Raw genomic sequence first — 22,803 nt, 5'->3', positions numbered from 1 at the left:
TCGGAACCCAAACTCTTTGTGTGCTCAAGGTTTATTTGCTCTAAAGATACACCCCACGATTCTCCTTTCTTTTCTCCTCCTTCCACCCGGCTGTATGGACCGGAAGAGTCCTTGAACCAAAATAGTTCGGCAGACACTTCCGGGACCGGAGCTCCGGGTTCCGGGACAGTGCTGGCTGGAGCGGGAAAGGCAGCCGTGGCGGCCGCTGCAGGATGAAGAAGGAGCATGTTCTGCACTGTCAGTTTTCCTCTTGGTACCCCCTCTTCCGAAGCCTTACCATCAAGAGGTAAGATGGGAGGGGTTACAAGTGGGCGAGCGATAAAAGGGGAACTGCGACAATGGCGCGAATCCTGAAGAACGCAGGCCTTATACCCACCGGCTGAGAACGACGGTGCCTAGATGTCTGCCTGCCAGTGGTATTTGAGGTGGGGAGATTTGCCCTGCGTCCCACTGCGAGTCAGCGAGTGTGCTGGGACAGATAGGCGGGAAGGTCGTGGTTCACTGAGGGTCGGAGGTGGGCGAGTAGTGGATTAACCTAGTTTAGGCTCGAGGGGTCACTATTACTACTTTTAGAATTGCTAGAGGCAAAAGGTGATCAGAGAACTGGGTAGTCAGGCCTTTGCCAGTGACTGGCCTGCCCGGTGACTTAATTACTTTATGTCACTGCAAAAATGAGAACAATGATACAGACTCTATGTCCAAGTCCGCTGTGAAGCTCTACGTACGTTAGTGTGTATGGGAAGCATTAGTGTAGTTATATATTGTTAGGGATGATAATGTGCTGTGAGAGGAGGCAATCCGGAAAAGCAGTGGAACAGTATTTGTTTTGTAATTCTCTGGCCAACAACAAGCAATTCATCCTCGCTTTACAGGGCAGATGGAATTAATTGTTGCATTCTTCTCATCATGCAAGATAATGTAGGCAAGGCAGCTAGGAGAGTATGCCCAACTGTAGTCATGGTATGTGGAACATGATGCAAGGGGAGGCAGGCTTTCACTCCTGGCAGTGATAACTCAAAAGAACTGTGTATTGCTTGCTCCCGCTTTAGGCCTACATAATCATTTATTTAGGACTTTAGCCATCACTTTGTTTTCTTCTTTTTTTTTTTTTTAGAATTATTTAATTTTATTTGTTATTATTACTCCTTTTTAAATTTGGTATAGGGCTCATCCACTTACCTGAGAGAGACAGAGAGAGAGAAAGTGAGAAAGCAAGCCACCAGGTCCAGGACTTGAGCTATGGTTGGCTGTGGAAGTCCAGCGCCTTAACCACCATGCCACCTGCTGGCCCCCATCCCTTTCTTTTCTTTCTGTTCTTTTGATGCAACGATTGTGAGTTGGGAGAGGGAAATCTTGTTTAGAAAATTGGGATTGGAAGAGTTTACCTAGATTATCCAAAAAAATAGTTCTTTTTCATCTCATTTTAGACAAGATGGCATAATGGGGTTAGAGTAGCACAGAGGATAGATAACCTTTGCATTTGAAGATACCAATAGTTGACACCAAAACCAAAGAAGAATCCCCAGTAGTAGCAGCAACAGCCATTACATGCTATCACAAGTTATTTATTGGTATTCCCACCCTTCATTAACTTGCATAATTGAAAGTAGATTTGAGGTCTGGTGGTGCTAAGGTTATTTCTTTTGTGTTGGCATGACAGAGGTGTATTTGTGAACTTCTCAGACGTTTTCACAGTGAAGCTGACATCTGGTTTCTGTGCGGCCACCTTGTGTAGCCTCTAGCATAGATTTCTTTGCCTTAAATGACATAAGCAGACAGTGGTTAAGAACTGGTTTCAAGTAAAAACCATCTGCCTGGTTTTGAATTCTAGTTCCACCAGCATCTTGAACAAATTTCTTAATCTCCCCAAGCCTCATCTGAAAAATTGAGGAAATAATAGGATTATTGTGGGACTTAACTGAGATAAAATATTTAAAATGCTTGTCACTCTTTCTGGCACCATAGTACACTCTGTCTTTTTCCAGCAACCGCACATACTGATGGCAAAGATATTAAAAAAAAAAAAAAAAGAAAGAAAGGAAGGAAGAAAGAAAAATTTTAAGTTTTGAAATAGTATTGGAATGTTCTTAAGAACCTTAGATTTACTAAATTTAAATTTAATTAAATGTAAGTGGAATTTTTGAGCTGTGTAAGAGTTAAATACCTGGGAAGATTCTTTTGTAATAGGACAATCAATATATTTTAAAAAGTAAATCGAATAGATTTCTTATAGAGTTAACTTATTTATTTATTTTTAATATGCCAGAGAAGACATGTGCTCGACAGAGAAAGAGAGAGAGAGAGAGAGAGAGAGAGAGAGAGAGGAAGAAAGAAAAATTTTAAGTTTTGAAATAGTATTGGAATGTTCTTAAGAACCTTAGATTTACTAAATTTAAATTTAATTAAATGTAAGTGGAATTTTTGAGCTGTGTAAGAGTTAAATACCTGGGAAGATTCTTTTGTAATAGGACAATCAATATATTTTAAAAAGTAAATCGAATAGATTTCTTATAGAGTTAACTTATTTATTTATTTTTAATATGCCAGAGAAGACATGTGCTCGACAGAGAAAGAGAGAGAGAGAGAGAGAGAGAGAGAGAGGAATAAAGCACCCTCCAGTGGGGCATGGTCACATTACAATCCCTTCTTCTTCATTTTTCTTTTCTTTTCTTTTTTTTTTTGGAGAGGTTTTTTCACTATAGGGAGCGTGCGCTCGCCAGACAGAGAGAGACATAGAGACAGCGAGAAATCATCCCCCAGGGGGGTGGTCACGCCGCAATCCCTTCTCCTCCATTCTCCTCTCAGGATCTTGGGCACGCACGCCCATGTGCCCTGCGTGAGGTTTTCAAGCCACCGGGTCTGGGACGTGAACTGCGGTCAACTACGTGGGAGTCCAGTGACATAGCCATTACGCTAACTGCTGATCTCCCCTTCTTCTCCATTTTTCCATCCTTGCAGGATTTGGGGAATGCATACACATGTGCCTGGCATGTTTTTCAAGCTGTTGGGGCTGGAATTTGAACCACATAATCTGCCATGTGGGATCTGGCTCCCTTAACCACTAGGTCACAGAGCCAGCCTGGAGTTTAAATTTTTAAAGAGACCTAAAAGTTGCAAAGAGTCATTTGAAATTGGTTAACATTTAATAGATTTACAGATAGAATGAGATTTGATAGTTGAACTTAAAAGCTTGAGAGAGAGCTAGGCTTTTGAATGTAAAATCAAATATTACTCTTTACAACCAAACCTATCCCATGAATAAGTCTTTTCTGTCCACAGAACCATTTGTAATGTGCCATAAAAACTTGTTCAATAAATAAATTAGGCATATTTCAAGTTGCTGAGGTCCTATTGATTCTCTAAAAGCAGATGTAATCTTCTTTACTTTTAAAAAAGTATACAACTCAAAATCAAAATAGTAACATTACTTCTAAATTATTTGTGTTAAGAATTTTTGATGATGTATTATTACAGGGTAAAACAAAACAAAACAAAACAAAACAAAACAACAAATGATCCTGTAAGTTTTTAAGCGTCTTTGCCATCTTTAATTATAACTATCTGAAACACAGGCTGAAGCATGCCCAGTTAAGCAGCTTTCTATCTCTGGTGGTCAGCTGAACATAATGCTACCAAAAGACATCCAAATACATCCAGAATTCTTAGCCTTACCTGCTCATTGCCAGCCAATACTGGTTTCCAGGTCTCAAGTCCACTCTGCTCATATCTCAGAGGGTGGCCAAATGCTGTTCATCTTCTGACTTGTTCTGCCGTGGTTCCCGGCTTTCAGCAGGTATCAGCTGCTCTCTGATTTCTCACAGACACAGAACCATTGTGCTCACTCAAGGCTCTTCTGAGCTTATTGCTTTCCTGTTGTGATTTCCATCTGATTCTTTGTATTGGACTGTTTTGTTTGTTTCTCTACCACAAAAACAGTTGTGGTAACTCTGCAAACCAGGATATTTATTCATATCACTCCACTTCCTAGTCTGCTATTACCAAATATGCACCATTAATATTTTCCATTTCATATTAAAATAAAGGGGATTAATAAGGTTATAGTTGATCTTTTAAAATGGTGACATTTTTGGTATGTGTTTTTTTTTTTTTTTTTTCAGTGTTGTTCTTCCACTTCCTCAGAATGTGAAAGATTATTTACTCGATGATGGAACCCTGGTCGTTTCAGGAAGGTAAGATACATCAGGAAAAGATTTCTTTGAATTTTATCTTAAAACATAATGACTAAGTCTTAACACTTATCGAATAAAATGAGTAAGTGAGCTTTGGTGCCACTCACTTCATTTAGCTATTTTTTCCCCAGCTAAAATTATATAGTGATCTTTGTCCTATATTCCTTGTCAAAGCTCAGTTAATGTTTTCAAAATTGAGAACTTCCTTCTCTAATAATTACTGGTTACGAAATTGAGCAGCTCCTTTTGTCTGTCTCCAGAAAATAGTAGTGAGGATAATTTTTCCTTCTGAAGGTAGGATTTGGGAAGGGCACATTACAATCCTTTGAGATCCTGTGGTTTAAGGTAAGAAAAATTCTTTGTCTGGGACCAGCCATGGCTGTACAGCAGAAGCAGAATACTCCACACTGCTGAAGCCATACAGGCAGGCCCTGGGTTTGTGTCTGGAAGCCTCCCCCTGCATGCTGGGGACATGTGTGCATGCCTGTGACTCAGGCCCACTGAGGCCTCTGGGGTACTCCAGACCTTTTGGAACCCTTTGTTTCTCTCTTTGTCTCTGTCTCTCTTTCTGTCTTCCTCTCTCATGGAAGAAATATGTCAATAAACTTTTAAAAAAATTGTGCATTGTAAATAGGAATACTAATCTAGAAGGATTTATTATTTAATTTTTCAACATTTTGTTCCCCACAACCGACCCACCATTTACCCACTCCACCTTCTAGAAATTGTTCACATAGTTTTCCTGTTTGTATTGTATTTCAGTCTTTTTAGTAAAAATTTGAGAAAGCTTAAGAATCGTAGCATTTAGTGAAATTCCTGCTTACTCAGGTCTCTACTCAGAAGTCATATTGTCTAGGGTTCATCTTTCACCATGCCTCCTCCTCCTCCATTTTTTTAGAGAGATTTTTGCTATAGTGCACATGTGCTCACCAGAGAGACAGAAAGTGAGAAATCACCCCCCTCCCCCCGAAGGGAGATGGCCATGCTGCAATCCCTTCTCCTGCATTCTGCTCTCGGAATGTTGGGCATACATGCACATGGACCCAGCATGAGTTTCAAGCCACCAGGTCTGGGACTTGAACCACTGTTGGCCATGTGGGAGTCCAGTGATGTAACCATTATACCATCTGCTGGTCCCTACCATGCCTTCTAAAATAGCCAAATGGTAATTATATTGTGTATCACTCTTTGTCTCCTAACTTCCCTTATTTTTCTGTGTAACATTTATTTCCATTTGACATAATCCCCTTAATTGTTCTACTAGAAAGCAGACTTCATGAGACCACAGACTTCATGAGACCATAGACTTGGCCAATTTTGTTCACCTCAACTCTTGAAACAGCACTGGAAACATACGAGGTGCTTGATAAACATTTATTGGATATATAATTACAGTCATGTGTGTATTCAGTAACACTAACTTGACTCCATATTTTTGTCTCAATAGATTTTTAGTGTAGCTTTCTGGATTATATATCTTTTTGATATCCACATCCCCTTAAAAATTTGAAAATTACTAAAATAGAGCCTCACTAACTTGGAATAATTGGAGGATAAGAAAACAGTAAAAAAGTACCAGTCTTAACTTCAGGATATTTATAGACACAATGTTATTATTCTCCAATATAGCATATGTAATAACCTTATATTATTGGGACTATAAATAAAGTAACTTCTAATATTAGAATATACTGAAAAGTTTCAGTATTGTGAACATATTAAGAACTTCTGTGGTGTGTTTCATTGGTCAGAAGTCTGCATAAGCCTTTGGCTTAGGCAGGCACTCTGTTGAATGCTGTTAAACCCTGCTATAAATCACACAGGCTGTACTGTGTTATACAGCAATGTGTAAATCAGATGGAAACTTTGCCCTTTCACAGCTGACAGTTCAGTTTCATATTCTGGGGCAGTCAGATGGTATAGTTCTAGTTCTTTAGATCACCTAGAGTCAAATCATATCTTCGCTATTTTCTGGCTTCCTGTGCCTCAGTTTCCTTGTTTGTAAATGGGGCAGACCTCGTAGCATTGTTAAAAGGATAAAAAGAGATAATGTATAAAGTGTTCTGCCTGTTGCCCAGTGTACTGGATGCTCTTTTTAAAATTTTTTTTTTGGGGGGGGGCATTGCCATAGGGTGCATGCACCATGTACTCAGTAGAGAGGGACAGAGGGAGGGAAAGTAAGATATCAGTCTGTAAGGGGGATGACCACACTACAGTCCCTTCTCCTCCATTCTCTCCTCAGGATTTTGGGCATGTGTGCACATGTGCTTGGCCTGAGTTTCAAGGCATCAGGTCTGGGACTTGAACTGTGGTCAGCCATGTGGGAGTACATCATCTTAAAGGCCACACCACCTGCTGACCCCTCTGTGCTCTTAAGAAATACTAGCTGTTCTTACCATCATGAATCTTAGTTGGGAAAAACACACAAGTAAATATATGAGTAAAGACTGAGGCCGGTGCTGTGAAGGAAGTGGTATGTATGGTCACTGAGATTAAATTGCTGCGAGGGTCAGGGCGTGCCTTGAAGAAGTAGTTTTTGAGCCTCTGAGATAAAAGGTTGGGGGAAGGTAGTCAGGTGTAGGATGGTGGGAAGAGTCTTCCTGGTTGAGGAATAGTGTTAACAAAGACTCTGATACATGACAGATCTTGGCTTTTTTATTTGTTTCTTTTATTTTTTTCATGAGTGAGGGAGACAGAGAGAAATAGAGAAAGAAAGAGACAGCACCTCTAAGAGGGTCTTGACACTGATAACCTAAGAGAGACAGAGATGACCGAGAGAGGGAAAGAAAGCAAGCACCCCCTGTGGGGGATAGTCTCTCTGTAATCTCTTTTCCATCTTTCCCTTGCTTCGGGACTTCAGGCATGCACATGCATTCAGCATGTTTTCTACACCTTAACCACCACACTACCATCTGGCCTTCTTTTTTATTGTTGGTAGGCCAGTAGTAAACTACTGTAAGCTATTTGTAGGTATTTGAGATAAATTAGTTAGGCATCTTTCCTTAGCATTACTATAGGACTGTGACTTGCTTTGTTTGGTAAGATACATTCTGAAATGGTGAGGAGGGAAAGTAATATGAATACTTTAAAATTCTAACATTTAGCCCAGCCTTGGTTTTATATGATTAATTTTTAGATTGCAGCATTTTGACTACGACCTGTCATGAGATCAAGTGTATTATTATTTAAGAAGTTTCAGATTTTGGAGCATTTTGGATTTGGGATTAGGGATGCTCAACCTACACTTAATATTTTTGGGGGGGAGGGAGAATTTGACTTAATAGGGGATTCTAGATAGAAAATTGTCCTCTGATTTTTTAAAAAAATTATTTGTTATTAATTTTTTAATTTTACCAGAGAGAGACAGTGAGAGAGAAAGGGAAAATGAGAGAGCAAGCCACCAGGTCCTGGTCTCGAACTGCGATTGGCCATGCAGTTCGAGGTCCTGGTCCTCGAACTGCAGTACCCTAATCATGCCACCTGCTCGCCCCCATAGCTCACTCTTCTAATATGCAATGAAATCCCATGACATTCTGACTTAATGTTTCCTCATTTAACTTTTTTCTTCATGAATATTCTTGGAATTTTCTTTTTATGTTTCATATTTCATGATAATCATCTGATCACTTATCTATTGTGTAGCACATCACTCAAAACTAGTGACTGAAAACAGTAAGACCGTTTTATTTCAGTGATTGCTCGGCTGAGTGTCGGAAAGTACTTTTCCTTGAATCTCTCATGTTACTGCACTTCTTCAGAGGCACTGTCAGCTTTTATTCTTGGTGACCTTTTTGAGGATGTTTATATAGCCAACAGCCAAACAGCACAGACAGTGGTGATTCCTTCCAGTGAGAGAGAAAGGGAAAATGAGAGAGCAAGCCACCAGGTCCTGGTCTCGAACTGCGATTGGCCATGCAGTTCGAGGTCCTGGTCCTCGAACTGCAGTACCCTAATCATGCCACCTGCTCGCCCCCATAGCTCACTCTTCTAATATGCAATGAAATCCCATGACATTCTGACTTAATGTTTCCTCATTTAACTTTTTTCTTCATGAATATTCTTGGAATTTTCTTTTTATGTTTCATATTTCATGATAATCATCTGATCACTTATCTATTGTGTAGCACATCACTCAAAACTAGTGACTGAAAACAGTAAGACCGTTTTATTTCAGTGATTGCTCGGCTGAGTGTCGGAAAGTACTTTTCCTTGAATCTCTCATGTTACTGCACTTCTTCAGAGGCACTGTCAGCTTTTATTCTTGGTGACCTTTTTGAGGATGTTTATATAGCCAACAGCCAAACAGCACAGACAGTGGTGATTCCTTCCAGAAGAGTGAGCAGGCTTGTTTACTGTCCGGTACAAATAATAATGTTTCCACTTGGATAAAAGATTGAGCAATTTGGCTTGCAGTCCATTATACAAGATGGGACTCCCTAACTTCAGTGTCCCTCAGTTGTAATCAGGCCACCTGTGTCACCCCTTCCTGGAACTTGGGGACTGATGGAGAGAAGGAGCTTATGCTTCATGCTCTGCAATAGAGCCCTTTGTTCCTGACCCAGGAGTCTCAGGTCTTCTGCCAACATCTATGAATCTGGCAGGCTAGCCTGTTAGCTTGCAAGTAGGGTAGAATTTCAGATTCCCCCCGATTCTTGACATCAGGCAGGTTTTTTGTTGGTCTTCCTAAGTCTATGTTTATGTGACTATAGTCAGCTGAGCCAATTACTCTTCAGATGGCCTCACTCACATGTCTAGTGGTAGACTGTCAGCTGGACCTCTCTTTCAGCATGGCCCCTCACCCTTAGAAATGCTTAACTGAGCTTCTTCACAGAGCAGTGGCCACATTCCCAAATGGCAAGAGTGGAAGCCATAAGTACTTTTGGTACCTAGGTTCAGAACCATGTGGTGTCACTCGTGCTACATTGTTTGGGTCAGCATTAGTCTCGAAGCCAGTCTAAATGAAAAGGACAGGAAAATAAATGTTATTTATTTATGCGAAGAGTGCCACCGTCACCCTGTGAAAGGGTATGTCTAAAGAGATAGGAAGAAGGTCAGCGGGTAGATCGTAGTTAAGCTGCTGGATTCCCATGTGGCCAACCACAGTTTGACTCCTGGACCTGGTGGCTTGAAAAATCACATCAGATGCATATGTATGCATGCCCAAAATCACTAGAGGAGAATAGAGGGGAAGGGATTGCAGCGTGGCCATTTCCCTTGGGGGGTGCTTTTCACTTTCCCTTTTATGTCTGTTTCTCTCTCTCTTTGGCAAGCACGTGCACCCTTGGCAAAACCAAAATATAAAATGAAATTAAAAATAGAGAGGAAGAATTAATGTGGCCATTTTAATTTTAGCACATGTAAGGTTTTTTTTTTTTTTTTTTTTTTTCCTCCACTTAATATGCTGTGTTCTTGGTGGGCCCTTGAGTTCTAGAGATAGTGTTTCCTTTAAGAGCAGAGTATAGGTTTGTTTACTGTCCAATAGAAATAAAGGTAATGTTGAGGGCCAGCAGGTGATGTAGTGATTAAAGCACTGTACTACCACATGACTGACCGCAGTTTGAGTCCTGGGCCCAGTGGCTTAAAAATCACACTGGGTGCATGTGCACGCATGCCCAAGATCCCAGGAGGAGAATGGAGAAGGGAGTGTGCCATGGCCATCTCTTCTTGGGATGTGATTTCTCACTTTCTCTCTCACTGTCTCTGACTCTCTGGTGATGGCTCACACACTATGGCAAAACTTAAAAAAAAAAATTGATTTATAAAAAAAAAAAAAAAGGTCCTCTTTTCTGGCTTGAACCATGGAGAGCATTCAAGAGAAGAAAAAGTAGGTTCCTGCTGTGGCAGAAACCAGGGAACAGGCTCTTGCTGCAGCGGAAGCAACCAAGAAAAAGGTTTCTGCTGTGCAAGAGAAACCCTTAAGAAAAAGCAAAGGAATTTTGCGGAACTGAATATCAAGCACCTGAGAAAGACGTTTGCTCAAAAGATGCTTTGAAAGGCAAGGAGGAAGCTTATCTATGAAAAAGCTAAGCACTATCATAAGGAATATAGACAGATGTACAGAACTGAGATTTGCATGACCAGGATGGCAAGAAAAGCTGGCAACTTCTGTGTACCTGCAGAACCCAAATTGGCATTTGTCATCAGAATCAGAGTTATCAATGGAGTCAGCCCAAAGGTTCGAAAGGTGTTGCGGCTTCTTCATCTTCACCAGATCTTCAATGGCACCTTTGTTAAGCTCAATAAAGCCTCAATTAACATGCTGAGAATTGTGGAATCATATATTGCATGGGGGTACCCAAACCTGAAGTTAGTAAATGAACTGATCTACAAGTGTGGTTATGGCAAAATCAATAAGAAGCGAATTGCTTCGATAGATATCTTTGATTGCTTGATCTGTTCGTAAATTTGGCATCATCTGCATGGAGAATCTGAGTCATGAAATCTATACTGTTGGAAAACGCTTCAAAGAGGCAAATAACTTCCTGTGACCCTTCAAATTATCTTCTCCATGAGGTGAAATGAAGAAAGAACCACACATTTTGTAGAAGGTGGAGATGAGCTAAGATATCCACCATGATTATTTTTGTAATCTGGTCAGTAAATAAACAGACTGGGTGTTTTCAGACTGTAATAAAAAGTTAAAAAATAATTTAGAAAAAGGTAATGTCTACTCTTTGGTCAAAGATCAAGCTATGGGTCATTTATTGTTCTATGTTCTTGGTGGGCCTTTGTTCATACATTTTACACTTTGGCAAGATTACAAATATTTTCTTTCATAATTCTCTTATTTTCTTGCTTCTCTTTCTGAAACTCCTACTCATAATATTTAGGTATTGGATTTGTTGGATGAATTTTTTTTTTTCTTTTTTGGGAGAGCTTTTTGCTGTAGGGTGCGTGCGCTCGCCAGAGAGACAGAGAGAGACAGAGAGCCAGAAAGCGAGAAAGCACCCTCCAGGGGGCATGGCCAGCAGGTGATGTAGTGATTAAAGCACTGTACTACCACATGACTGACCGCAGTTTGAGTCCTGGGCCCAGTGGCTTAAAAATCACACTGGGTGTGATGCCCAGTGTGAGTTAAGGCGAGTGGGTCTGGGACTAGAACTGCAGTTGACTACGTGGGAGTCCAGCGACACAGCCATTACGCTAACTGCTGGTCCCTGGATGAATTATTTTTTTTAGAATTATTTATTTAAAATTTTTTGGGTTATTTTTAAATTATTTCATTTTATTAATTTTTTTTGAGAGAGATTTTTGCCATGGGACCATGGACTTGTTGGAGAGACAGAGAGATAGAGCTACAGAAAGCAAGAATTCCCCCCCCCTCCCCGAGGGATGGGCCCACTGCAGTCCCTTCTCCTCCATTCTCCTCTCAGGATCTTGGGCACTCATGTACACACACCTGGTGTGAGTTTTAAGTCACTGGGGCCAGGACTCAAAGTGCAATTGACTATGTGGGAGTTCAGTGACATAACCATTATGCCATCTGCTGGTCACTCTTTTTTAATTTTTTCAGGGCATGTGCACTCACCAGAAAGAGAAAGAGAGGGAAAGTGAGAAAGCAAGTGCTAGGTCCAGAACTCAAACTGCAGTTGGTCATATGAGTCCAGTGCCCTAACGACCATGCCATTTGCTGGCCTTGAGTTTTATCTTTTGTATTGTACATCTCTTAGTCTTTTTTGTTCTACTTTGTGGGTAATTTTCTCATTTTTTTCCATTCATTTTACTTAATTTAAAAATTTTAGTTACACATGTAAACATACGCATACGTAACATATACATACTCTGTAATCTGAAATTACTAGATGGCACTGAAATATTTTTTCTACATAACTTTTTTTTAGAGACGATCCACCAACACACTCTCAGCCAGATAGTGATAATGAAGCAGAAGAAATCCAGGTTGGTACTAAATAAAATAATCCATTCTGTATAGTATTCTAATTGGAATGATCTCTGAAATAGTTCTGATATTTAGATATCATACATTTGATAAAGTCAGAAATTATACCACAATACCACTTTGATACACATTTTTATTTATACTTCATGTTCAGGAAAAGATAACTCCTGTTTATGTATCATTTTTATGTGGAGCACCACTTTTGGGAAGCCCCAAACTGTATTTAAATTTAATATTTGGTTTCTGTCCTTTTTTCCATGCAGTGGTCCGATGACGAGAATACAGCCACACTCACGGTAAGAGCAAAGTAGTACCAGTATGGGGACAGTCTCACACTGTTACATAGGGGTTAGCTTTAAGGTTTATACACATATCTCTCTAAATTCCCATGTACTCACCATTTCACCAGATATCACCAGGTATCTTATTCTCTGTATTATTTTGAAAAATAATGTGAATCATTGCTTAATAGATAAATATGCTTTGCCCTCTTTTTCGTTTTGGTTACAAGTAAATATTTTAAGTTCTTATTTGATGCCTTGACCTATTTCTAATAAGCTCTAAAAGAAGGAATCAAGGGGCCGGCAGGTGGCGTGGTGGTTAAGAACATTAGAATCCCATGTGGCCGACCATGGTTCAAATCCTGGGCCTGGCAGCTTGCTTTCCCACTTTGCCTCCCTCTCTCATTCTCCTCTCTCTCTTACTCTGTCCTTCTCTGGTCTAAATAAGAAAATAAAGTTAAATGAAATAATTCTAAAAAAAAAGAGAAAGAATCAAGCCTAACAATTAAACTCTGAGGTGCTCAGATCTATGACTCCTAAGATCAAATGAAAGTCTGTGCAAGTTGAACAACTCACATTCAGACATCCGAAATCCCTAAGTCCAGAACCTGAAACTTGTTTAAGCACCAGCATGACTCACAAGTGGAAAATTCCTCACTCTATATGAGAGGTTACAGTCAAAACACTGCAGTATAAAAATATTGTTTTAAATTACCTCCCAACTATGTGTATAAAGTATATATGAAACATAAATGAATTTCAGGTTTAGACTTGGGTCCTATCCCCAAAATACTTCATTGTGTATATGCAAATATTCCAAATCTGAAAAAGATTGAAATCTGAAACACTTTTGGTTCCAAGCATTTTGATTAAGGGATACTCAACCCATATTTATTTATTTAAGTGTTCTTTTTTAAAGAATTATTTATTTATTTATTTATTTTTTTTTTCACATGACTTTTGCCAGAGAAAGACAGAGAGAGAAAGAGAGAGGGAGCGAGCAAACAAGCAAGCCGCCAAGTCCAGGACTTGAATCACAGTCGGCCATGTGGGAATTCCAGTGCCTTAACCACCATGCCACCTGCTGGCCCCTATTTAAGTGTATTTAAAAGGCACAAAAATAGTTTTTCTTGAACAAGTAAAATATGTGACTTTGACTACTATGTTATATAAAATTATAGAGGTCAGTTAACAATAATATATTCATTCAGGATAAGTGCTACTGTGAAATTCAACCTGAAAAAAATTTTTTTTTTTTAAAGAGAGATTTTTGCAGGACCAGCAGTTAGCATAATGGCTATGTCGCTGGACTCCCATGCAGTTGACTGTGGTTCGCGTCCCGGACCCAGTGGCTTAAAACTCACGCCGGGCGCCTGTGCGTGCGTGCCCAAGATCCCGAGAAGAGAACAGAGAAGGGATTGCAGCGTAGCCATCCTCCCTAGGGGGTGATTTCTCGCTGTCACCTCCCAAGGGGGATGGACACACTGCAATCCCTTCTATTCCATTTTCTTTTTGGGATTTTGGGCATGCACGAATACATGCCTGGTGTGAGTAGTTTTAAGCTGCCAGGTCTGGGACTCGAACCACCATTGATTACATGGGAGTCTAGTGATGTAACCATTATAACATCTACTAGTCCCCAACTTAAAATATTTTAAGATAAAAAAAGTATATCTTAACATTTATTATTTATTTATTTGTTGTGATTTTCAAGTACCAGGCCCAGGACTTGAACCATGGTAGGCCATGTGGGAGTCCAGCACCTTAACCATCATGCCATCAGCTGGCTTCAATAAAAATATTTTTACAATAGTGAAGCAAAAAATGTATTTCTAAGAATATGAGCGAAATATTTGGGAAGGGTGTGTGTGTGTGTGTATACACTTTTTCTTTTTACTTTTTTAAATGAATTATTTTAATTTTATTTATTATTTTAAAAATTGCTACCTAATACATGTGCTCACCAGAGAGAGACAGAGAGAGAAAGAGAGAGAGGTGAAGTGAGAAAGCAAGCTGCCAGATCTGGGACCTGAACTGCAGACGTTAAGTCGAACATCTTAACCACCAAGCCATCTGTTAGCTCCTTGGGGAGAGTATATTCTAATACCACTCTAAATAAGAAGATACTTTTATTTTAATTAAAGTAATGGTTTTCTGGGTATTACAAAAAAGGAGGAGATTCCTAAAATGACATATTTCCTTAGGTATAAAAAGTTAAGGGATACCAGATGGTGGTGCAGTAACAAAATGTGGTGCTCTGTGAGATGTCACCACATGGGAAGGTAACAGGTTCAAGTCTAGCATTCTCCCTGAGTATTCCAGGCACATGCTTGCCCATGATCCTGGACTGGGTGAAGTCCAGAGGTGGACCACAGTGTCAAGACCCTATTAAGGGCGGTGTGTGTGTTTGTCTCTCTCATGGAAGAAATTAATTAATGAATGAAACAAAAAGAAAATGTTCAGCATTCCAACAGATATCGAAATAGAAAGTTTGCATGTTTTATTTTCTCTGGATATCATGCAGGTTACTTTCCTTTTATGAAAATTATGTTCAGTGTAAATGTTATTTGTATACTATTAACAGGGCATGATACAGAGTTCTGTATGATAAAGATGAATGTGATTTGAGTCCTGCCTGTAGGGAGTTCGTAAACCTGTTCAGAAAGATGACACAACATAGGGGTAAGATGGCAGTGTTGTTAGAACAGAGAGGGTACCCAGAAATGCTTGAAAGACTAAGTAGTATTTGGCCTTTTTTCTTTTTTGGAGAGGTTTTTGCTATAGGGCACGTGTGCTCACCAGAAAGACAGAGAGAGACAGAGAGACAGAAAGTGATAAATCACCCCTCAAGGGGAGATGGCTACGCCACAAGCCCTTCTCCTCCATTCTCTTCTCGGAATCTTGGGCATGCACGCACATGCACATGGCGTGAGTTTAAGCCACCAGGTCCGGGACTTGAACCGCAGTCGACTACATGGGAGTCCAGCAACATAGCCATTATGCTAACTGCTGGTCCCAGTAGTATTTTGCTTTAACCTTTTAAGAGTGGGTAAGGATTGGGACCAGCAGATGGCATAATGGTTATGTCACTACACTCCCACCTATTCGACCCTGGTTTGAGTCGTGGACCCGGTGACCTACCAGGCATGTATGTGTGCATGCCCAAGATCCCGAGAGGAGAATGGAGGAGCAGGGATTGTGGTGTGGCCATTCCCTCTAGGGGGTGATTTCTTGCTTTCTGTCTCTCTGTGTGTCTCTGTCTGGCGAGTGCATGGGGCCTATAGCAAAAATCTCTCTAAAAATAAAAAAGTGGCTATTATCAGTATTGACTTATGTGTATAAATATATATATATATATAGATGAATAGGTACCGCAATTAATAGTATAAAGGTGCATAAGTGTCTTGGTCTCTTCCTGCTGCTAAACAAAATACCTTAGGCTGGGTAGTTTATGAATAATAGAAATTTATGGTGGGAACTTATTCTCCTCTTCCAAGATGGTGACTTGCTGCTGTGTCCTCATGTGGCAGGAGGGTTGGAAGAGATGGAGAGCCCAGCATTTTTATGAGGGCATTAACTCTATTAACCCAAGTGGAACTCTCATACGTAAATCACTTTCCCAAAGGCCCCATCTCTTAATATTACTACAATGAGGATTAAATTTCAACAAGAACTTTGGAGAGATGCAGACATTTAAACCACAGTGGTATGCATGTGTATATATTTATCAACCTTTTCACTAAGAAGGGTTAGAATTATTAACATATAACATCATGGTAGCAATGAGCACACCCATGTGGGTCTCTAGCACCCTTAACCACCATGCTACCTGCCAGCCCCCAGATAGCAGATTAAAAGTAGAATTTTTAAAAGTTTATTTGAGAGAGGGTGGGGAGATCCTTAATAACCTCAATACTTCATTATTCTCTTCCCTAGCCTTCCAGGTTGTCATCATTTTGGGCTTGTGCCTGATATGTTTCAGGTCAACCTAGGAACCGAATGCGTGGTTGGCCATATGGTTTCTAGCACTGCAGTTCAGTGCACTGTCCACCTGCACCATTGCATCTGGGCCTAAAAATGTGGATTTTATCCCTCTTATAATGGGAATTTTTCTTCATACAACTGAAATATTACACAGATTTAAAACTGGCTAGTTGGCCAAGCTTCAAAGAGTCCTCTTAGTTAATTGTGTTTATAGATAATTTTCAGAAAATCATAAAATCACATTAACACATACAAAAGATTTTTTTTTTTAATTCATGAGGGGACCAGATAGATGTTTTGAGTGGCTCAAAAGACTCATTTATGGATCAGAAATACTGAAACAAGTATGTAAATGGACAAAACTAGTTTTGCCTCCCTCTATGGTGGGAGAGAAGATAGACCTCTTCCAAACAGAATAGAAGTTGCATGATCATAAGAATTAGTTTGTATTGTTTACTTAGTTTACCAAGTTGTAAAATAGCTCACAGATCTAGCTAGAATCAGATAACCTGGAGGGATGTTCTATGTGTTTGTTGACTGAAGACTATGCATGAACTTTATGTAATTTATAAATTTTGTTTGAGATCCTTACAGCAGGGTTTTCCTAAAGTTGAATAATTTGGGGGATTTGAGGGAACTGATCACATTTTTAAAAATGCAATACCAGGTCAGTTGGTGGTGTGGTAGTTAAGGCACTGGATCCCACATGGCCAGCTATAGGGTTCAAGTCCCAGACCTGATGGCTTGGAAAACATGCTGGGTGAATGTGCATGTGTGCCTGCAATCTCAAGAGAAGAATGAAGGAGAAAGGATTGTGGAATGGCCATCCCCCTGAGAGTGTTGGGTGGGGGGTGGGGGTGATTTCTCACTTTTCCTCTCTCACTCTCTGCTTCTTTCTGGTGAGCACATGACCTTATAACAAACCAAACTAACAATAACAACAACAAAAAAGTAAGTACAAAACAATCCTTAGATGTCAAGTTTTATAGGATAGGAAAATTAAATTGTTTTATCTTTGAAGGTTAAACCCCTTCACATTGTAAAATTTGTGTAACCATGCTGCAGTTTATAGGATATTGCTAATGCAGATCATAGATGTTTATGGATAAAGTGCTAGGGGAGCCAGATCAGTAGTTGTAGGTGATTAAGGAAATTATTGGCCTAACATGAATTATAAGTCCTTTTGATGGAGAGAGGCAAATGGAAAATAAAGGACTATTAGGGCTTTTATTCATTTTACTAGTCTCTAAGTTACTCTAAATTTTAAGTATCTAAGATGAAGAAGTAGTCTAATGAAGATAGACACAGTGGTAGCTTATCAGATAATTTAAAAATATTACTGTGGGGCCAACAGGTGGCATAGTGGCTAAGGTGCTGGACTCCCACATGGCCAACTGTGGTTCAAGGCCCTGACCTGGTGGCTTGAAAATCATGCTGGGGCATGTGCGCATGCGTGCCAAAATCCCAGGAGGAGAAGGGATTGTGGCATGGTCTTCTCCCTTGGGGAGTGATTTCTCACTTTTGCTCTCATTGTGTTTCTCTGTTTCTCTCTCTCTCTCGCATGCATATGCACCCTATAGCAAAACCCGTAAACAAACAAACGAAAAACACTGTTTTTAACTAGTCTAGAGGTCAGACTTATCTGTGGCAGAAAGATAGCCTAAGTGAATCTTAAGCTCACTCTTCTTTACTCACTGGCCTTTTTGCTTAAAACTTTCTATTTTGGGGGATATGTTGCCTCAAAATAGAAAGTTTTATTGTAAGTTAAATTAATATTAATTTCTTTCTAACATCCCTCAGGTACCTAGTCACATCTGTCTTTTTTAGTTTTTGTAGTTTTGATTATTTTGGAAACTTCCATTTGAGCAGTTGATTAATTTTATTTTCCTTTCTGCTAAATGTTATTTGATCAGTGATTTATTTTAACTGAGCCGAGAAATTTTAATAGTAATTATATTTTAAATTATGTTTTTAGCACTTTAATCTTGAGATTTTGATCTTGCTTTCCATACTTTCTGTGATGGTATTGACTTGTCCAAATGATTTCTTCTTTCTCTCTGTAGGCACCAGAATTTCCCGAGTTTACCACTAAAGTCCAGGAAGCTATCAACTCCCTGGGGGGCAGTGTCTTTCCTAAGCTTAACTGGAGTGCCCCAAGGGTAGGACACATACATAATTTATAAGTCTTAATGTTTAAATGTTCTTTGTTTTACTGTTTATTTTATATCCCCACAGAAGGACTAATTATATTCCTAATTCCAGAGAAAATGCTGTGAAATTCATCATTATTTCCCTCTGTTGTTTTATTTTCTTGATTTTGGTATGTACTTTCCTGGGTCTATATATTCTGACAAAAGACAATCCTTTCATATTATGGATTGTGCTAGAATTCTGAGAAATTCATTCTTTGCTCTTTAGAAATGTAAGCTGTTAAGGCTAACAGAGAAGTTGTTTTCTTTTGAAAAGATATAGAAATGCAGAAGATGTAGAAATAGAGCAGTTTGAGAAATAAACTGATTTTATTAAAAATTGTGTTTTATTGGGAACCAGCAGTTAGCGTAATGGCTATGTTGCTGGACTCCCACGTAGTCTACCGCAGTTCGTGTCCCGGACCCGGTGGCTTAAAACTCACGCCAGGCGCGTGTGCATGCATGCCCAAGATCCTGAGAGGAGAATGGAGGAGAAGGGATTGCGGCATGCCCATCCCCCCTGGGGGGTGATTTCTCGCTTTCTGTCTCTATGTCTCTTCTGTCTGGTGAGCACACGCGCCCTATAGCGAAAATCTCTCCAAAAAAAAAAATTGTGTTTTATTATTTTAACACCCTATTGACAAAATTTTTGTAAAAGTTGGAGCCTGTGGAAAAATTCTCTATTTTTTTCTAAGCCAATAGGAAACAATTTTATGTCAGCAAATATCACTTAAGGAATCAAAGACCAGTTTGCATTTTCTTTTTTTTTTAAAGAATTATTTATTTAATTTATATTTTTTTATTATTATTATTATTTTTAACTTGCTATAGGGCTCGTGCACTCACCAGAAAGAGACAAAGAGAGAGAGAGCAAGCCACCAGGTCTGGGACTTGAACCTCATTCAGTCATGTGGGAGTCAAGTGCCTTCACATCGTTTGCTGGGCCTCCCAGTTTACATTTTTAAAACTCATCTTAGGAGCCAGCGAGTGGCGTGCTGGTTAAGGACCCTGGATTCCCACATGGCCGACCGTGGTTCAAGTCCTGGACCTGGCAGCTTGCACTCTCTCTCTCTCTGTCCCTCTCTGGTCAACTTGAAATAAACAAATGAATAAATAAATAAAAATCCAAAATTAAAAAAAAATCATTTAACAAAAAACAAAACAAAAAAAAACAAAAAAAAAAAACCCAACTCATCTCATATGCCTTTTTTTTTCCCTAAGAGATTTTTTGCTATAGAGTGCGTGCGCTTGCCAGAGAGACAGAGATAGAGAGATAGTAATGGAGAAATCATCCCTTGGGAGGGATGGCCATACTGCAGTCACTTCTCCATTCTCCTCTTGGGATATTGGGCACGCATGCACATGTACCTGGCGTGAGTTTTAAACTGCCAGGTCCAGAACTTGAACCACTGTTGACTACATGGGAGTCCAGCAACATAACCATTATGCCATCTGCTGGTCCGGCCTTTCTTTTTATATACTAAAATGAATGATACCTGTGCTTAATCTAATGTATATATTTATTTTTAAAACTAATTTTCTATGTACATAGTTTAAGACTTCAAATTGATCAAAAAGTTTGTTATAAAAACCAACAGATTTTTATTTCCCCATTTCCTTTTTTTTTTTTTTAAAGAGGATTTTGTTTTAGAGTGTGTGCATTTACCAGACAGGGAGACAGAGACAGTGAGAGGGAAAGTAAGAAATCATCCCCTGGGGGCAATAACCACGTGGCAACCCCTTGTCCATTCTTTCCCAGGATCTTGGGCACACATGCACACACATCCAGTGTGACTTTCAAGCTATTGGGTCTGGGACTTGAAGCATGGTCAACCATGTGGGAGTCCAGAAACGTAACTGCTGCACTGTCCGCCGGCCCCTTATTTCACCATTTCCTTTTCAAAAAAAGCCTTACTTTCAAATATTTAAGTGCATTTTTTTTTAAATTTATTTAACTTACCTCTTTTTTTGTTGTTCTATTCTTTAATTTTAGGTATTGATTCAGCTTTTTGTTATCTCTTAATCCCCTCCACTTTCTATTTCATTATCCTCATTATATAAAGTCATGTCAAATTTGATTAGATCAGTATTCATGTGTCCAGTAAGTGATAATGCAAACTATGTACACATGTGGTTATGTACTTTACTGTGACCACTTGTATTTTCTTACTTAGTTTTCCCTGGAGTTAATTACTGCCTCATTTTTTAAAGCTACATGATTTTCTGTGTATATATATTGTTTCAGTGAAATTAAATGTGTATGTTCAGTATCCTGTCTTTAACCAGAAGTTCCTCATTATAAAATTATAAAGAAGTTACTGAACTTATTTTTAGTTCCTCATAGTTAGCTTTTCATCTATTGGGTTGTTGGAAGTTATGACATACTTTTCTCTGTGTTTCTGTGCAAAAATGTACTGTGACTTTTCCGATGGCCCTTTATATATGAGCAGAATAGCTCATTATTTCTTGCTACTGAACTGGGTTGAGGCTTTCCACTTAAGATGGGCAGATTATTTGCCATTGTAAGTTATTCATGTGTTCATTTATTTGTTATTGAATGCCTACTGTATGCCAGTGTTTTCTTCCATGAAGCATTGATAATTGGATAGTTTTTTGCAATCACTACACTAGTTTTCTCAAAATTGTATTATTGTCTTGTGTCTGCGCCAGCTATAGGTGTGTATGTTAAATGACTTAATTATTCTATCATTTTGAGGCATGCTCTGATAAGCATTGTGTCTACCATGCCTGCCATTCCTCTTTTGTTCATTTGTATGAGCCAGTCACCACTTACAGTTGTGATTATTCAAAATACTTTACCTTCTCTCTCAGATTTGGTAGGCAGGAGTCCTAACTTCTCCAGTCATCAAAGTTCAGGTATCAGGCTGTCACTCTCCAGAAACAGGGAGAAGAGAAGTGACCTTTTTTCATGGAAAGTAACTGGTCAGGCTGATTTTGTCCATCATAGTTGTCTAGCTGAAATGTCCGCATTTCTGCTACCTTATTTGCCCCATAATCCATCATCAGTAAGAAATACCAGGAAGTGCTAGGACCCAGGCTGAAGCATGAGGACTCTACATCTCAGTATTTATAACTGAGTGTCTGACATGCAATGGTAGTTCCCTTTATTGTTGAGAGTGTAATTTGACATTTGATAATGTTGCTAAACTTTACTTTATTTTTGACTTTTTTCTTAATAATTGAAGTAGTATGCATTACTGATTTTATTTATAGGCCTGAGCCTTATTCCTAGTAACTAACATGTAATATGCACTAAATAACATGTGCTCTGTTATTCAGGATGCCTACTGGATAGCAATGAATAGTTCTCTGAAATGTAAAACCCTCAGCGATATCTTTCTGCTCTTCAAGAGTTCTGATTTCATCACTCGTGACTTCACTCAACCGTAAGTCTCTTGCTCTTTCATCTCAGTAGTTTCAGTACTTGTGCACATTTTTCTGTAGATGAAATTTTGTTAGTTCTTGCATTCTTACGTTTCTTTCATATTGTCATGAAAAGCAGTTAAACTAGGAACTAGCAGATGGCATAATGATTCCATTGCTGGACTCCCATGTAGTTGACCGTGGTTTAAGTCCTGGATCCGGTGGCTTGAAACTCACCAGATGCATGTACATGCATGCCCAAAATCTCCAGAGGGGAATGGAGGGGAAGGGATCGTGGCATGGCTATTACCCCTGGGGGGGGTGATTTCCTGAATTCTGTCTCTGTGTCTCTGTCTTTCCGGTGAGCACATGTGCCCTAAAGCAAAAATATCTCAAAATAAAAAAATAAAAAAGGCAATTAAACTACAAGGTTCTTCTCCTGTCCCATCTTTTTTTTTTTTCCATCCAAAATACACTGTGCATTGGCTCAATCAAGCACATCCACATACATGTTCTCAGCAAATAATTTTCCAATTCTTACGTCCTGCATACCTTGCCCTTTGTCTTGCCATCCCTGATTCCCCATCCCCCACCCTCTGCTATGTCCCATCTTCCTCCCCCATTGTCCCTGGCATCCATGGTTGCCCTCCATATCCCCCCCCACCATTCAGTTGTTCTGCCAATGAACTTAATTAGTCTAAATAAATCCATTAGCTAGCACAGCTGACACATACCTATACATGTACCCAAGTCTGACTTTAGGCATAGACCCCGGTGAGTAGAGTGAACATACTATAAAGTAGTACCCAGCTGTGCCCATACAGCTCGCTGCAGTCATCAATGTGCATTTTTTTTTCCTCCTGTAACTTTTTTTT

At 39.5% G+C, this 22,803-nt stretch overlaps 1 protein-coding gene across 1 annotated transcript in view; it reads left to right on the top strand.

The window, feature by feature from the left end:
* Positions 1–61: 61 nt before the first annotated feature.
* CDC123 (cell division cycle 123) overlaps positions 62–22,803 on the top strand; it is a 56,677-nt gene continuing 33,935 nt past the window's right edge. Inside the window, exons 1-6 of the mRNA XM_006150008.3 lie at positions 62–286; positions 4,119–4,190; positions 12,032–12,089; positions 12,354–12,386; positions 18,419–18,514; positions 21,845–21,951. Of these exons, the coding sequence (XP_006150070.1) occupies positions 213–286; positions 4,119–4,190; positions 12,032–12,089; positions 12,354–12,386; positions 18,419–18,514; positions 21,845–21,951 (440 nt within the window). The 5' untranslated portion in view covers positions 62–212. The remainder of the gene's footprint in view (positions 287–4,118; positions 4,191–12,031; positions 12,090–12,353; positions 12,387–18,418; positions 18,515–21,844; positions 21,952–22,803) is intronic.

This window comes from Tupaia chinensis, unplaced genomic scaffold, assembly GCF_000334495.1.
Source record: "Tupaia chinensis unplaced genomic scaffold, TupChi_1.0 Scaffold000275_1, whole genome shotgun sequence".
NCBI lineage: Eukaryota > Metazoa > Chordata > Mammalia > Scandentia > Tupaiidae > Tupaia > Tupaia belangeri.
This window is presented reverse-complemented; position numbering and strand designations above follow the sequence as displayed.